Source organism: Ceratotherium simum, chromosome 4 (assembly GCF_057802395.1).
Source record: "Ceratotherium simum simum isolate JZ-2026a chromosome 4, ASM5780239v1, whole genome shotgun sequence".
In the NCBI taxonomy this organism is placed as follows: domain Eukaryota; kingdom Metazoa; phylum Chordata; class Mammalia; order Perissodactyla; family Rhinocerotidae; genus Ceratotherium; species Ceratotherium simum.
In genome coordinates, this window is record NC_141903.1 from 47,343,177 (window position 1) to 47,361,779 (window position 18,603).

General features: G+C 38.4%; 1 protein-coding gene across 2 annotated transcripts in view; it reads right to left on the reverse strand.

The window, feature by feature from the left end:
• LMNB1 (lamin B1) overlaps positions 1-18,603 on the reverse strand; it is a 57,558-nt gene that overhangs the window by 13,469 nt on the left and 25,486 nt on the right. For both annotated transcript variants that reach the window (XM_004420252.2, XM_087429858.1), the window contains exons 2-7: positions 13,592-13,748; positions 12,807-12,932; positions 9,666-9,836; positions 8,102-8,227; positions 2,492-2,712; positions 1,208-1,433 (exon numbers count right to left, since the gene is read on the reverse strand). In XM_004420252.2, coding sequence (XP_004420309.1) covers positions 1,208-1,433; positions 2,492-2,712; positions 8,102-8,227; positions 9,666-9,836; positions 12,807-12,932; positions 13,592-13,748 — 1,027 coding nt within the window. The remainder of the gene's footprint in view (positions 1-1,207; positions 1,434-2,491; positions 2,713-8,101; positions 8,228-9,665; positions 9,837-12,806; positions 12,933-13,591; positions 13,749-18,603) is intronic.

An 18,603-nucleotide genomic window follows, 5' to 3' on the forward strand; every position in this document is an offset into this window, starting at 1 on the left:
GCATCTGTACTCCCTTCTGCCTACATTTAACTCTCTTACCTTAAAGCATAAGAGGCTCAAAAAGGGTCAATGATGCACTGAGCCAGTCCCAAGTGCTAGCTATTAACCACAGCCCCCAAGCTGCCCAGACCCGCCTGACACCTGAGGAAAGGTGCAGTTGTTAAAGCAGCTAGCTACAGTAATTTACATCCAGCTCTAACTCCAAGACAAGAACAAACCAGGCTGAGAGCCAGCTTCAGAACAGCTCAACCAGCGCTGCTGTGCCTTATGAAAAACAGCCGAGCTACAGCCGTGGAGCAGCAGAGGCTACTGTTCCTGAGCTTTCCAAGTCGTGACTAAGAGGGCTTAGAGCCTACTCTTTAGGATCAGAACTACTAGTGCTCCTCTGCCCAGCCAATCATTTATTCATTCACATGCAAGATAGTTTTAATAGCTCTGGTGAGAAAAGGAGTGATTTTCACAATGTTTGATAAATCCTGAACTTCTGCTTCAGGAAGTGACACCCATCCCCTGGAACGCGCACTGCCCCCAGACCTGCCTTCCTCCAGCATCAGCTCACGCCCCTTCCCAGCCCCCAGCTCCACAGACGCCTAGCCACGGAGGACCTTCACGACCGAGCTCTCAAAAGCTCCAGCTCGAAACTTCAGAATTCTCTGCTATGAATATTTTATGTTTACTTTTAAACAAATAATTTCAAGATAGGTCTTCACACTATTTTTGATATAAATTAAATCATTAGCATTTGTTCACTCACTTATTTAGAGAGAAAAACACTCCCTGCATGTATCTGAGTCTGGGCTCAGATTTCCTTTCAGAGAGTTAATAGCTGTAAAAGAATAGCCACCATTTATACCCACCCTCCAACTTTTTCACAAGTCTTCTTAGGGCAGGAATAGTAATAATCCATCCTTTGGAAGGCCACTGTGACAAAATAATTCTTTTTATTCTAAATCAGGTGTGAAAAAAAGCCCTGGCTCTGTGAAGAAGGGCTAATGCAGGAAATCTTTAAAGCACTAAGTGCACCACCTCCACTTCCTCCTATTTTAATTTATACTTTACTTCATGAATTTAAGTAGAAAGGAGGAGGGAAACTCTTAGTCCATGAAGACTACTGAATCCAAACAAAGGCTGAGAAGTTATCACAATTGCAAGAGAGCCCACCAATCAGCAGAGCCACGCTGGGGAAAAACGGGTCTGTGTTTTCTACCTGTTCGGAAGTGTTCTTCAAGCGGATGAACTTGCCATCGACATCTATCTCTTCAATGCAGACATTCCCAGTGGCTGAAGCAGAATGAGAGATGCTAACACTACTGCTCGCCTCTGATTCTTCCACATCGACTCTCTTCCGCTTTCCTCTAGTGGTACGCACGCTGCGACTTGAGGATGCTCGTGATACTGTCACACGAGAAGAAGGGCTTGGAGAGAGCTTCAACCTACAGGGGAAAAACAAAACGTTCCATTTACTAAACACGTACGCCTTTCCTACCTTAATATCCTGCACATGCATTTCTTTTTTTTTTTTTTTTTTTGTGAGGAGATCAGCCCTGTGCTAACACCTGCCAATCTTCCTCTTTTTTTGCTGAGGAAGACTGGCCTTGGGCTAACATCCATACCCGTCTTCCTCCACCTTATATGGGATGCTGCCACAGCATGGCTTGCCAAGCAGTGCGTCAGCGCGTGCCCAGGATCCGAACCAGCGAACCCCGGGCCGCCGCAGCCAAGCACAAGCACTTAACGGATTGTGCCCCTGGGCCAGCCCCCCTGCACATGCATTTCTAAAGCAAAACATTACTGACCATCTGCTAGACAAAGCTGATATACACCTTAACTAAGATAAACTGACCAATGCTAGGATGCCCACTATCAAATTTCTTTAAAAAAATAATAATTTTAGTGTGTTCCTAGGAAGAGAATATAGCCATAATGTAGGAAGTTTGGAAAACAGTGGAGGAGATCATCCCACCTACCACCACCCTATCACAGCCACTGTTATTTTTAGTATACTTTCCTTAATCTTTTCATATCTGTATTTTCTTTTACAAAATTACAATCACAATGTATCTAATATTGAAATTGAATGGCTTTTTATTCTAAGTCAGGCACTTTCCCTTTGGAACTTTTTTCTGAGAATAGGTGTTAAAATGATTTATACACTAACCAGATTTGAAAAATAAGTATCAAGTCTCTTTGAGCAAATCGGATATTTTGCAACATATTATCAAAACATTTAAAATCTCAAACGAAAGACTCCATCCTGACATAGTCCAGCATTTGAAATAACAATAAGACTACGTGAACAACATTTTCTGTTGTTGAGGTAGAAATGTGATCTATTACTACCTACCTCTACACCTAGGTGTTAAAAGAAATGACACAGAAAATATTTATAGTTGCTTTAATTGTTAAAAAAAAATTCTATTTACTTTTCTTCAAATAAAAAGGGTGGGGACCCAAGTGGACTATCAGGTAGGGTGACACCTTCGTTACTCACCTCTCCTCCTCGCCTTCTAAGAGTTTCCTATAAGCACTGATTTCCATGTCCAGAGCTAACTTTACATCAAGAAGTTGTTCGTAATCATTCAGCTGTTGCTGCATCTGATCCCGTATTTCTGCCATCTCTCTCTCTTTTTCAGACAGCATGCGCCGAGAGCTGTCTCTTTCTTTAGCAAGCAACTCTTCCAACTCTTGAATCCTCTCCAAACATGCCCTAGACTTCAGATTCAAGGGAACACATTTACTTTCTAGGAACATTCCAACATTAGCACAAGGCAGCTATTTTAAACCATTTCCTGGTCTGGAAAATAAATAGAGCTCTAAGGAATCTCTAACATTAGAATTCAAGAGATTTTGATTTTAAAAAATTAAAACCCAAAATTCCTCCAATATAAAATATAGGCCCTCAGGAAAGTTTTGGCTTATAAGAGACTAAAAAAAGATATTCAACAAATGTAAGTGTCATAAATATACATATAATTTTTCTGTATTTAGGCAAATAAATAATTTTTAAACTGTAGTTTTAGTAAAAGTCGAGTATACTCAAAAGTATAAATTAAAAGCGAAAAACTAGGGGCCAGCCTGGTGGTATAGTGATTAAGTGCACACACTCCACTGTGGTGGTGTGGGGTTTCACAGGTTTGGATCCCGGGCGCACATTGATGCACTGCTGTCAGACCATGCTGTGGCGGCGTCCCATATAAAGTAGAGGAAGAGGGGCACAGATGTTAGCCCAAGGCTGGTCTTCCTCAGCAAAAAGAGGATTGGCATCGGATGTTAGCTCAGACCTAATCTTCCTCACAAAAAAAAAAAAAAAAAAGGAAAAACTAAAAAGACAGGAAACTCACTGACAAACCTAAAGGTGGGTGAAAGTATGTTTTGGAGAATTGCTGGAACTGTTCAGAAACCGAAGAAAAGGATTCTGGTTATCCCTTTAGAGACAGGGTCCCTTTAGGTCTGCTGTGCTCTCCATGTTCAATCAGCACACAAAGACTATACAATAAAGTGTGGTCTGTAAAAAGTTACTGTAAATATAGAAACTTTATTTGGTATTTAAAAAATGAGAAAGCACACATCCTACACCAGAAAGTTCACTTAGAAAACTTGTGGCTCACTAGGTAATTATTGTTCTGCATTTGTCCAAGACAGAATTCATCTCAGTAGCCTCAAAAAACAACAAAGGGAATCAACTCAAAAAGACTGATGGATAGCTTAGGCCCCTAGAATCACAAGTGGCTGCATCAGAGCAGGAGGGAAAGGGCACACACTGTGCAAAAATTAAATATGGAAGGCTAAAGATAAAAAGGAGCTCTACACTGTACAGAATTACTGCACTCTAGTTAGTAAATCTATTTCTCAGAGGGATACAGGTTAAAAATCTTGAAAATGCTTTACATGCATATGGGGTTGAACAAATAAGTAAACAGGATTGTAGAAACCCAGTTTCTTACTCTGAGAGAAAAGCTACAGATAAGCAAGGAAGAAAGCCTCAAATGAACCCTGTGGTACAGATGTATAGTCGTAGACATCTGTATGAAATCATGTTTAGCTTAATATAAATACAAGTGGACAGAGATACAAGTACAGATAAGTGTGTAAACATGGGTTAACATACACACATATATTACCTAGTTCTCCTCATAAGAGGGCCTAGAAGCAATGACTCCCCAGTACCAATGAGCATACTCAGTGCTCAGATCTTAATTTCTATATATCATTCTCGAATTAAAAAACCCAGGGCTCCCTGGAGAAATGGCTGATCCTAGGCTGGGAAAATACAAGCTGAACCTGGAGCATCTTATAGTACTAGAAAGTAAAGAAGCACTCAAAAAAAGGGGAACATGATAGCCAATCTGACAGAACTCCTAATGGCCAAAGCTAGAACAATCTGAGCCAATAAAATAATGCAGTACTGGATTATAACCCAAAGTGTAAGATTAATATTCATGAGTCCATACTGATATAAACAAAAGAATGAATAAATATACAAATAAACAGGAAGAAGAGACAAATCTTTACAGAAGAATTCCATTTAATAAGTGTAGATACTCCCTTCAGAATACGGAGCTTAATTCCTGCTCTTCACCCTTGAGAGTAGGCTGGACTTAGTGACTTCCTTCCCAAGAACAGAGTATGGAAAGGGAAAAATAGTAATTTGACAGTGTGAAGAAACCTGGCAAACCCTACCTTTACCAATGATGAGGTTAACATCACCAATGATGTTATCTGGATGTCATGTAATCCCTGATATGATGTGACAAGAAGGCCACTTAAAAACCCATGACCCCAGTATAATCATGAGAAAAGCACCAGATAAACCCAGATTGGCAGACAGTCTACATTACAGGATACCTGGCCAGTTCTCCTCAAGACTGTAAAGGTCATGAAAAACAAGGACAGCCTGAAAAACTGTCACAGACCAGAGGAGACTAGTGAGTCATGTGGCACCCTGTAACAGGACAATGATAGTAACAGAAAATCTGGTGAAATCCAAATAGTCTAGAGTCTAGTTAATAGTAATGTACCAATGTCTGTGTCTTAGTTTTGACAAATGTACCATGGTAACATAAGATGCTAATAATGGGGAAAACTGGGTATGGGAGATAGGGAAACTGTACTATCTTGCTAACTTTTCTGTAATACAGAATTATGCCAAAGTAAAAAGGTTATTTAAAAAAATAATCAATCAACTAAAATCCAGAGTAGCATCTGACATTCTATATCAGAAGCAGGCATTCATCTTAAAAGTCATGCTAAATATAATCCCTGCCTTAGAGAACTTACATTTAACTGCATTTGCAAAAACCATGCCATAAACCGAGAAACCAGTTTTTTTCCCCTTTCAGCCTTCTTATATTTTCTTTCCTCCAAATGAAAAAAATGGGCAACAAGGTGGAATCTAAAGGAGAGTTGATGAGAGACATAAACTACCCAAGCTTGAGATAACCTGAGTCTAGATTTGGAAAGCTAAAAATGTCTCTATTTGTCTGCCTTTGATGTTATAAAGTTCCTTAGGAGGGAAAAATCAAAACCTAGGTATAAAAAAGTTTGAAGTTACTCTGAATCATTTTGTATTTTAAATAGCTGCACTACACCTGTTGTGCAGTGAAATACAAAGAACACAACCTGAGAGATACACCTAGATTCTTCTTTCTGACTCTGCCATTAACTGCCTATGAGACTCTTGGCAAGCTGGTAACTAACGTCACTAAACCAGTAACCACATTCGGAAAACAAAGAGCTCTAAGTAGACTATCTGTAAGATCCCGCCTCTAACTCTAAAATTTTATAACTGACTTCTAATGGTCTTCATTTTTTTATTTTACAGTATGTAACATAATTATACTAGTTTATTATGGTCTAGCTACAATAGAAGTTTCCAGAGTCTGGGTGTTAGAAAAACAAAACTTAGAGTGCTTTCGAAGTGCCACTGGAGACTTCTGCAAGCCAGACTCTGACCAACCAATTAATGTGGCCCAAGTCAAAAGTCTAGACAGAAATGATAAAAATGCTGTAAGCAATATACAAAATTCCTAATTCCAAAACATAATAATGCCACCATCTATATATTATTTTAAAATATTTTCTAAAGTCAGCATTTTAAAGGCTATGTCAATTTTAAATAAAATTTAAGTATTTCACTAACATGAGTCACATGACCAAAAGGAAATTCTATGGCCTAACAGGTAGCATGATGAAACGGACATGACTCAACAACAGATACTATCTAAGATACACAATAGGGAAATATTAAGAGAGATGGCTTTTTTCTTCTTAATGATCTAAGCCTAAAATTTATCAACTAATAAAGATATTCCTCAAGATATTATTATTTATCATAAAAATCTGATACCAGTAACAAATAGAAGAAAGGTTTCCCCCACCCCCAACCCAAGAGAGAGAAATTTAAAACTATTCTGGCTGAAGGAGGTGCTTTTCTCCTATTTTCTGAGGAGTTAGCTCCTGAAAACCCCCAGGGCCCTGTCTAACAGCGTTTAAAAACTACTAACCTGAAGTTAACAAAAAAACTTGCAAGGATGGGAATATAACTAACAGGCAAACAGGGAAATAGCCCTGAACCTGAGTCAGAAGACGGCTACCAAGTTCACAGCAGACCACTATTTAAGCAAAGGCCAGGCTCAGTCTCCTCACCTGTAAAGCATCTATACCCAGCAGAGTCAAGTGGATTAAGCAGCACCCAAAAAAGGAGGGGGGGATGTAAATTTGAGGGAGAAAGGATAACTAGAATATGACAGTAAATGGAGAGAAGTAGTAAATGTCAGCGCAGAATAAGAATAGATAATAAGCCTATGTTTGGAAAGGTACCTGTTAAGATGGTACAATGGAAAAGATTATCTGTTAAAACCCTAGAAGAAAATCTTTGAAGAGAGTGAGGTACAAAGGGAAAAGTTGGGAACTAAAAGAGAAACTCATTTATCAGCCTGTAGCCTCTGGGCAAGTCACTGAACTCACCCAGGTCTATGGTCAGACCAAGTGAACTCAAAGGTCCTTCCAGCTCTGTTATACGAAAACTTCAAAATGCTATCAGGACAAAATGGACCTATAATAATTTTTTAATTTATGTTGCAATAAGTACATATGATAGGCAATGTAAAAGATTGCATTTTAATTAATTTTTTATCCTATTTTATGTAACACGTTGTCTGCTTTGTTGTCTAAATTCCTGCAATAAATGTCTTCAGTTTTATAATCAGAAGATTTTACTAAAAATAAAATAATAAAAAGAAAAAATAAAAAGGAAAAAAAGCCTAATCAAGAATAAAACAAAGTTTATTCTTATGCAGAAAATTTAAAAGAACAAAATACCACCCCTTAAGGAAAACAAAAACTGAAGTTATTTCCTAAGTAATTAAGGTGAGCAGTAGATTATTAAAGCACTCTGAACACTTAGGTGGTCGTCTATGTACTCTGTGTCCACATTGACATCACCCTTAGACTGACACAGATTTCAAGCAGTGCCCACACGTGCGTAAGCTGCACCTATAGCACACCATCGTGTCCTGACAGACACCTGGTCAACACAACCAGCAACACAGTCACTTGTCACTTAGTTGTACCAATGAATAAATTAGTCACTAAATTCTTAACTTATACACAAATTAATGCTACTTCTCAAGATCTGAATTACTAAGTAGTTCAAGCACTGAGAGAATTTGTCTTGAAACACAAAGTGTTTACCACCCACAAAGAGTTTTTGCACGGTTTTCCTCATCATGGTTTTTTTTCCTAATGTGATGAAAAAGGAGTACTTTGGGAAGAGCACACTGTGTGGAGATGAGGCTGCTTAGATGGGTCAGAAAACCTGGGTCCTGGGGTAAGCCCAGGGAATAAACCAGCAGGTTGCTTCCTCAAGGGCAACTATCTCAGCTCTGGGTCATCTATTAATTTAGGAATAACAGTCTCTGCTCAGAGGATGTTTATTTAATGCAAAATGAAAACATCTGGAAATCACTGTGAACCAAAGTGCAGGAAAATACCATCCTCTCTGAAAAGTGACCTCAGGCAGACCTCAAGCAGGTGGACCACAGCAATGGAGGGGCCTTCAAGTTCAACTTCGATTCTTCTTAGGGGAAGACACTTAACTTACCTCTTTCTGTAGATTAGAAAGCTGAGATGAAAGGCTCTCAATTCTCATACGACTTTCCATCAGTTCTTCCCTGGCAGTGTTGACAGTAGAAGTGTTCATCTCTGACGACAGTCTGGCATTCTCAAGCTAAAAGAAGCAGCAAACCAGTCAGCCTTATCTAGTGAATTAGAACAAACAAATGAGGAAGGATGACTCATCTCAAGGCATTTCATTTCAAACCTAAGCCCTGCTGGTAACTGGGTGATGAAACAGGAAAAGCATCATGAAGTCTGCTGATGTGGTATGAATTACCTGAAGTCTTTCTGACTTTTGGCTCAATTCCAATATATGAGCTTTAACAATGCTAATATACCTGGTCTGTACCCAAAGTTTATCACTTCAATATTTCATCCATTACATCTCTAATGTCTCAGATAATACTGCTAATAAGGAGACTAGGCAATAGTAATTTAACAGTGATGTCTGTAGGAAAATAAACATTACATATCCCTAATCCACCAAATCTAATACAGATTATAAAGCAATAACTAGAAAGTACTAATTTATAGATTATTTCAAACCAGATAGAAACACTTCCTTTCAGAAGCAAAAAACTGCCCCTCAAATAGAAGCAATATCCTGTTCCTCCAAATGCCCACAACACTCTGTTCTGCACGTGTCTCAGACACGTTTTTATGTATGTCGTCTCTTCCCTGTCTCCCTCCAAGGCCACATCTGCGTTAGCGACAGAGCCTTACTTTAGCTCCTTCACCCAGCAGTGCCCAGCACTGCACAAGTGTGGGACAACTGAACGTCAAGTTTAAAGACCTCCCTCTTTCACAAGCCAATTACTCCTTCATACAATGGATTAAAAGCAACGTGAAGAGTTTGAGGCCATGCAACAGAAATTACTTTCAACAGCTCTATGACTCTAATTTTCTAAGTCTTCCACTAATAACTCTTTTTAATCAAATCATGAAATATTTGACACATTAAGGTAAAATCATTTACTGGGAAAGCCTGTACTCGTTGGTGATTTTACGGATTTTTGCAGGGTCTGCTAACACAAGTGGGAAGTTTCTATAATATTTTTTAAATGAATAATAGTGGCAGAGGCAGAAGTATCAGAGACCTTCCATTTGGCCTTTGTTCAAAAAAGCCAGAAGTGTGATGGTCACATCCTGCTCACAAGGATGACACGGAAGTCAGAACTAGACGGAATCCGACACGCATTTACTATTAAAGGGATGTGCAGCACAGCATGATTAGTACTGGTTACTGAAGAAAGTATTTTGAGATGGCTTGGATTTAACTCCTATGACAAGACATCAATGATCAACGGGACAAAAGGATAAACCCGTACCTCTGATAAAATTGGAATAACCTTACTTTCTTTGAATAATTTCTAGTAACATTTACATTATAGAAAACCGCTTTTTAAAAAAATCCACTTTCTACATTATGGAGACTAGAGGAACTCATTTGAGTAAACTAGAACAAACCAAACATCAAGTCATGTTCTTCAGGGTGACTGTGAAGTAATGGTTTTAGGAGTGTAAACCAGTCCTCAGAGGAGACTGCTCACTTTGGCATGGTAAGTCTGCTCCAGCTCTTCCTTATAAAGCTTGACTTGGGCATCGTGTTGCTCTCTCATCTCATGAAGGGCTTGAGCCAGCTTGTACTCATACTCAATCTGACGTCCAGAATCCACCTCTACCAAGCGAGTTTCATGCTTCCTTCTGGTCTCATTAATCTCCTGGGGGAAAAAAAGATATATAAAACCAAGTTACTTACCATGGCTGCACTGTACAAGTCTGATGGACATCAGGGCCCTCAAAGTTTTCATAAATCAACCTCCTTGTGTCTGTCCTAGGGCAGGCATGTGAATGGACACTTTTTTGCCTTCGTTTTCAAATGAGAAGATGTTTGAGATGGAACTAAACTAATGGCAGACACGGTAGCATCTCAAGCCCTAGAAATTTTATGTTATTTTTTTTTCCATAACATAGCTATTTATTTTTCTGAAGGCAAGGAATAGCCTGGAAGACTTGCTAAAATACCATGCAATCATGGATAACTATGTACACTAAATAGTAATTGTTTTTCTAAATTGCTGTATTGATGATTCTAAGGGCATTTAAAAAATCCACAAAAAAAGTTAAACTTATCAGTCAGGACAACTTCAACTGGAAGATTTATACATATAAAACTATTTTCTTCAACAAACTGAGATGCAATAGGTACAACAAGCTAATTTACATGACACTTTAACAGCTGGTGCTAAGGTATCGCTATCAATTGATATGGAATCTTATTAACAATATTACTTTACTATCTCAAGTACATATGACAATTCACTATTAAAGAATAGAAATAGTAGGCATAATCCTTCACATTATGTTTTAAGGGACTATCCAAAACTAAAATGGCTAGAAACACAAGTCTAAGAAGAAAATTTCCATTTCAGCTTGTAGCTGAACAAATCTGTCTTTAATGGCAATAATTAAAAAGGCCACAAGAGGGGGATATAACCCACTGAAGTTCTTGTTTCTGTATCATCTTACTGCATGCAGTTTTTCTGTGCATTTCCCTATCCTTCTTTTAACAATGCGTTGCAGAGGAAAATGCACTTGACAGAATCAGAAAACCAGGGTTCAAATTCCGGTTCTGCTATTAACCTCCCACGGCTCACAGCTATTTCATGAAGTGAATGATACTTAAATCATGAAAACATGCAAACGAAAGGTTTAGTTCAACAAACACTGAGCGCCTACTAATGATTCTGCCCTCTGTCTACCTCCCTTCCTCTTCTTCCTGTTGTTCTCCTTCCTCTTTCTTGGCCCCCCTCAACTGTTCATAAGGAACTTAGGTATATTTATTGAATAGAATTATATCCTCTATGTGGAAAAAAAAAAAGAGGAATATTTTAAATTCATTCTCAAAAAGCAGAAACCAAAAATTCAAAGATGCTACCCAAACACTCTAAAAACATCAAATTACTTTTTACTGATGCCATTTTTTTTTTGGTGATGAAGATTGGAGCTGAGCTAACATCTGTTGCCAATCTTCCTCTTTTTTGCTTGAGGAAGATGGTCCCTGAGATAACACCTGTGCCAATCTTCCTCTACTTTGTGTATGGGACACCGCCACAGCATGGCCTGACGAGCAGTGTGCAGGTCCACGCCTGGGATCCGAACCCACGAACTCCAGGCCGCTGAAGCGGAGCACATGAACCCAACCACTACACCACTGGGCTGGCCCCAAGATGCCATTTTTCATTTATTATTTTATATAGAATCAGTGACTTGCAAAGAAAAAAATACCTTACTCCTGGTTTAAGGATACAGGAGTCCACACACAACATAAAAACTAAGTAATGACAGATCAGGCATAATTTTAACAAAAGAAAATAAAAATATAAGTCAACTTAATATAAAAATATCTCCATTTATAAAGCAAAACTGTAGTTAACAATTATATGATAGCAATCTCTATAGTTTACAAGGAGCTTACTACACACAATATTCCATTTTTATCCTCACCATTCCTTGAAGAAAAACATAGCAGGTACTGGTATTGCATTTTTAAATAAGAAACTGACTCAAGAGTTGTCCAAAGTCTGACTGCTTGGCCAGTAAGTGAACCTTGCCCCAATAATACCTATTTTGTTTTAATACTGTATTTTTATAAAAATGGTCAGATTTCTATTATTTTTTCTCCAATAAAAATAAATTTTTCTTAACTTCTACAATAAATTCCTACTTTTAAGTCATTGTTCGTCACTATTTTCAAAATTATATTACTTGTAAAAACATAAGTATTTAATTGCATGTTCGCCCCCCTGGGTTCATTCCAACCCTCTTCAATTTTGAGGAAATACACCTTCCTCTTTCTTCAATTTTAGTACTTCTTTCTTGGCAACAGTTGCTCCCTTCACCCTCGCCCCACCCCCCCAAAGGCTTGGCCACAGAAGTTGAGGCTTGTAAATGATATTTAAAAACGTACATATAACCCTAAATGCTGTGGGTAGCCAGCCTTCAAGGTGGCCCCCAATGGTTGCTGCCTCCTGGTATTCACGGCCTTGTGCAGTCCCTCCACACTGTCTCATGGGTGGTCTGAGTGATGGAGAGTGCTGGCATAGCACTTCCAGGATTAGGTTACAGAAGATAATGAGGCTTCTGTCTTGCTCTCTCTCTCATGACTCACTCTTGGGGGGAGCCATATCATGAGCAGCTCTACGGAGAAGCCCATGCTGGCCTGACACCTGCTGCCCACAGCCCGTGGATGAGCTCAGAGGCAGTTCCTCCGGTCCAGGATGAAAGCCTGACTGCAGCCTCGTGCAACCCTGAAAGATAACCATCCAGTGAAGCAGCTCTCAGATTCCTGACCTTCAGAAACTGTGAGATAATAAAGGTCTGTAGTCTTTCTGTGGTTTTTAAGTTGCTAAATTTTGGAGTAATTTCTTAGTCAGCAATAGCTAACAAATACAAATGCCTAAACAGGTTGACAGTAATGAACTGTTGTGACCAAGCCTTTACAAGTGAGATGAAGTGAAGTCATTACCTGTGTACTATAACAGCTGGAGTTCTGATACACGCGTAGCCTTTTAGCAGCAGTACCTCGAAAAATTTACCTACAGAATTTCTCCCATTTTTTTTACGTGTATAGTTATAACAAAGCGTTTTGGGATCCCCTCCATTCCTTAAAAATGTAAAATTGTAGTTACCTCCTCATACATGCTTTTACGAAACTCCAAGTCCTCAGTAAGGCTCTGACAGCGATTCTCCAAGTCCACTTTCAGTAAAGTTTCATCTGCTAACTGTTTTTTGGCAGCTGCTAAGGAGGCTTCCAACTAATGTAAAAAAAAGGAATTGATGAAAATTACAGCAGTCATTTAGTAATGAATTTAACAGACACCTATGGATTGAATCAAATCAAGTATCACAATTTCTATATACATACACATTCATATATATATATATATATATATATGTGCCCGAGTCTCTCATTATAACCTTTATCACAGACTGTGTGTTCGACTGCTGGTCCCATCCACAGGGCGCCACACCAAAATACCTCTCAAATTTGGTAACTGGCACCAAGGAATGAACAAAGACCTATGACTTATACTTCAAAACTCAAACCAATGACTTTAGCTCCCACTTTCATTTTTCCCGGCAGGCAGAGCACCATTATCATATCTTCTCTGTTCCCACCTCACATTTGGTACAACAATGAAACAGGCTTTGAGAGCATGACACAAAATGAGCGTAAGCACAACAGAGAGAAGAGGAGCAGCGACAAGATCTGGATAACCTGACCCGATGACTGAGAGGGGAGGGTGCTTTGTGGAGTAGCTACCTTAAGACTACCCTTCAGGTGAGCCACCAAAAAAGTAAATTAGTAAATTTTTTAAAATAAAAAAAATAAAATAAACTTTAAAATCAATCAATCAAGACAGATGGGACAATTAACCGGCCAAACAGGGCTCAAGAGCGGAGTTTCCCTTACCTGGGCAATCTGATCCTTCAGATCCTCCAACTCTCCCTCTAAACTTTTTTTGTCACCAAGTGCAGTAGCCAGGGCTGCATCTTTAGAATTCAGTGCTGCTTCATATTCTCGAAGCTTGATCTGGGCTCCGTTAAGATCAGACTCTTTCTTAGCATAACTGTAAGACATTTGAAAAAGCACAAGACATCAAATTATACCCCTTACTTGAGGCCTTCTCCCTCCCTGCTTACGGGGAAACAAAAAAGGCAGTTTAAATAAAAGCTGCCATAACCTACTAAAATTAGAGGAGCAATTCAATTGTATCGTTTTTGGTGGATAACAACTTTCTCTTTCAATTATTTCCCTTCCATGATTACTAATGACTCTCAGTCAAAGAAGTCCGCAGGACCAATGACCAATGACCAATGTACCAGAATCCTGGTTGTCTCTGAGTGAGACAACGTCCTCCTTGTTCTATAAAGACGCACTACATGTGTCACTAAAAGAAGACGTTTTTGAAGAAATGAAAATTTATTATTTTTAAATACAGTGAATATTATAAACCAAGATGTACAGGAACATAAGATATAACATGTAAAATGAGGTTAAATAAATGAAAATGACAAGTTATTTTAAGAAATAATTTTATGATGATGATATATCATATAGAACTTCTTTGATATTACAGAATAACTCACCCCAAGCTTGCAAGCACTTTCCATTTCTTACATAAAAGGTGATTTTAAGACTTCCCTAACTACATATAATGGCTCCCTAATATTTTGAAGAAAAATTAATTATTTCAGTTTACACTTTTAACTACCCAAAAATGAGGCTCGAATTGAGGTTTCTTTTTCGTCTAAACATCACTTTCTATTAAATGAAGTTCTACATTATAAAACTAAAGTTCCTTTAGATATATTTTTTCAAATAATTTTATTTTAAAGAACTAATTTTTTATCCAAATAATTTTATTATCATTAATTAGTAACACCAAAAAAGCCTTAAAATATCAAAATTCTCAATACCTGTTCTTGATTAAAACTGCTATTGTAGAAGAATATTTCTAGTACTGACGTTTGAGAGTGGGCTAAAAGAGGAATCTTTAGTTAATAGAAATTAAAAAAAATCTTGTAATACTAAAATAAAATGAAGAAAAAACTGTCCAAAAAATAGGCAAATGTAATTTAAAGATTTTATTTATTTTATTTTTTGCCCCCAAAGCCCCAGTAGATAGTTGTATGTCATAGCTGCACACCCTTCTAGTTGCTGTATGTGGGACTCGGCCCCAGGATGGACAGAGAAGTGGTGCCTCAATGCGCACCCGGGATCCGAACCCGGGCCGCCAGCATCGCAGCGCGCGCACTTAACCACCAAGCCACAGGGCCGGCCCGGCAAATGTAATTTAAAGAGAAGATTTAATAGTATTCATTTCATTTTGGTATCATCAAACAACTATATACATAAAATCTCAGCAGTCATATCACAAGAATTTTTTTCTTAAATCCTGTATTTTTTAAAACCACACGATGGCAGCCTTTCACTGAAGACGTGCTTAGGAGGGGAAAAAACATCAACTGTTAAAAAAAAATCCCATACAGTCATTGATTTATAACAAAAATGCCCAGTTCATACAAGAGCTGGGTCCTAAAGCTGTGAACTCCATAGAACAGAATCAACGCTTGTGGAAGAGCTATTATTTTATCCCACCGTATACATGACCAGAGCTGAGCAGGGATACATATCACAATACATATGATTCTAAAACAAAATCATAGTTTAGAGTATCACACAATACTTATAAAAGCTACTGACTCAAAAGTATTTACGTAACAATTACAAAAAATTCTACTACACCACTATCTAATATTTAAATCTCAAATCATAACGTGATGCTTCTCAATGTGGTGGCTCATGGCAGGAGACTGAACCTGTACTTCCCAGGAACCAAAATGGCCCACCAAGGAAGATACTGAAGTAAAAAAAAAAAAAGGGGGGGCCAACCTGGTGGCACAGCAGTTAAGTGCGAGCACTCTGCTTCGGCAGCCCGGGGTTCACAAGTTCAGATCCCAGGCATGCACCGATGCACCTCTTGTCAAGCCATGCTGTGGTGGCGTCCCATATAAAGCTAGAGGAAGATGGGCACGGATGTTAGCCCAGGGCCAATCTTCCTCAGCAAAAAAGAGGAGGATTGGCATTGGATGTTAGCTCAGGGCTGATCTTCCTCACACACACAAAAAAAGTCAAAACAATTTTACAGGCTACTGCATGTTCTGTGTGTTTGATTTCATTGATTTAATAGACAGTAATACACGCACATGGTTCCAAATTCAGAATGGTATACCACAAGTGAAAGACACTGCGCAACATCTTGTGGAGTGTAGGAAATACGAGAAGCCAAACATTAAGCCAGTGCACCTAAATGACTAGAATATGGTGATTTCTTCAACAAAAATCTAGACCAGATAAGACAAGGACTGGTGGACTAAACGGGATGAATGAATAGGATATGCAATTAATATGTGCTACCTTGAGCCATCCAAAGGTACCAGTTGAAATCTGATGTCAAGTTCTTATTCACTTATACCACTGTTATTCTGTAAAAACATACATTGTTCCATTATAAATTCTTCCTTAAAGCTCTAACTTTCACATTACTGAACAAATTGGGCAGATATAAATCAGAAGTTGGAAATGTGCTTAAAATTACAAATAGAAGCTAACCTTATGTGCCCTGGCTCAAGAGGGAAAAGGAGGAGAGATGAACACTACTGCTACACCTTGCACACACTTACATTACACTTATCATACAAATCCATATTTGTGCATGTACTTAGCTACCTCAGGAGACTGAGAACTCTTTGAGGGCAAGGGCCATGACTTATTATTGCTACATCTTCTGCACAGACAACCTCTAGATAATAACTGTTTTGGTAATTGTTAAAAGAAACTCCCCCATACACTCCTCAGAAAACCCACTCTGCTTTTTTTATGCTATGTAAAATATCATGTCTTTTCCTAAAAGAAAAAATAACTGTGACGCTTCTATAATCTCTAAAATTCACATTCCTAGATGTCCTCCCTAACACCCTGCCAATTTCCTAGCCTGGATGGATCGTGAAAAAATCCTTAAGATTACACTCGAGTCTCCATCTGATAAGAAGCCATGAAATCAATGAGTTTTATATGCCGCATAAGCTGCCAATACCAAGAACACACGGGGGCCATGCCCAAGTTAACATTTTGAACATAATCCTGTCATAGTTTTCTAACTGTATTATTATTTTTCATTCATTAAATATAATGCAGGAAGTCCTGGTCTAATTATCAGCACAAGGTCGAAGTGCATACACCTGCAGAATTGACATCCTAAAACATAAACACATGAATTGGCTGTAGCCATCACCTAAGCACAGAGTAACACCTAACAATGCCCCAGAACAAAGAGCAACTTAGAAAGGAATTCAAAGTTACCAGAAGCTATCATTTAAGGGGCTGGTGGGCATTTTTCTTTGACTATATTTCCTAACTGGATTTGTTCAGTGTTACTGACCTGCCTGACTAAGCTACTCCTACCTCTAGATACGGAGACCTTCCTGTGTTTTCATTTCAATTCAACATGTGAATCTACTGCCAGAAATATGCACACTGCTGAATATAAATCAGAAAACATACCCATTTACTGTAGAAGTTTACAGAAGAACCAAAACTCCAACTGCAGCCAGGGAAGAAGTTTTATAAAATGTAGTTGACACTCTATTCTAATTAAGAATTTCCTCCCTTAAACAAAATTAGCTTTCACTTCAAGTAAGTTTGAATTTCATCAGTCATAACAAGCAACCAGATCTAATCAAATATCTGACCATTAAAAAAAAATAACCAGCTGGAAAGGATATATTTACATTCCTATTAACATTCTATCGCAGTGACTCAAGAGTAACAGACATACAGCTTCAGTGACATGGTATGGATGTACTTTCCCAACAGAACCTAGTGCCATTAACCGTCTCAGACTTGTCCCTACAATCTCCCAAGACGGCCCATAGGACTAACCTAAATGCAGCTGGTTCTATAGCAAAATACTATGCAACTCTGGTTGCTTAGATCACTTCCTAGCAATTTTGAGACACTATTACAGATTGTCAGGTTCATCTTATATAAGAGTAGACACTCAACAAGTACAGGTTGACAATTTTCCCTAATGCACATATTATAATCTCCTAGGTGGAAATGAGACTACAAAGGAAGATGAAAGACCAACAAAAGAACTCCAAGGCAATGCCACCCTTTCTCTGCCTGTGTCCAGCTACCTCTCTGAACTCAGCACTCATCACTAACGTTCACTTCAGGACCATTCTTATATAGAAAAACAAATAAAAGGGGCTGAAAGGGAAAAGCCATTAATTTTTCACCTGCAATCAGATAACATAACAGAAACCATTTATAAAATTTTTATTTCTAATCATATCCACCAAACAAGGATTTTTAAATCCCTCAAAACAGACCTACTCTACATGGAGAGCCAGGCCAATGAGGCCCAGCTGTTAGAGCTGTGTTTTAATATACTGTAAGGGTCTTCTGAACAGCTGTCTGGTAGCAACTGAACACCACTCAACACGAGTGCAGTTATTCAAGCGACTATCAAATAATGCGGTTTCTGAGGCTCCCTTTACACCTAGAGTTCAGAATCAACATGCCCTTAATTATCAAGCCATGGGCCAGACTTTTAGAGGGAAAATAAACTTTATTTTGACTTTAAGGTAAAAGTTAATATGCCCCAAAAAACTCTTCTGTCCTGAAACTAAATAATCTATTTAATAATAACAGACTCAAACTGCATATTAAATATGCATTTGCTCCAACAGTCATTCATTAGCTTCAACACTGTCCTCAAAGTATCTATCTTCCCTATCAAAAGGGAGAAAGGGATGTGATCCACAACATTTCTAACTGATAAAAATTAATGAACTTCTCTGCAATTAAGACAGATGTAATTTAATAGACAAAATCTCCAGAAAGTCATGTGATCATAA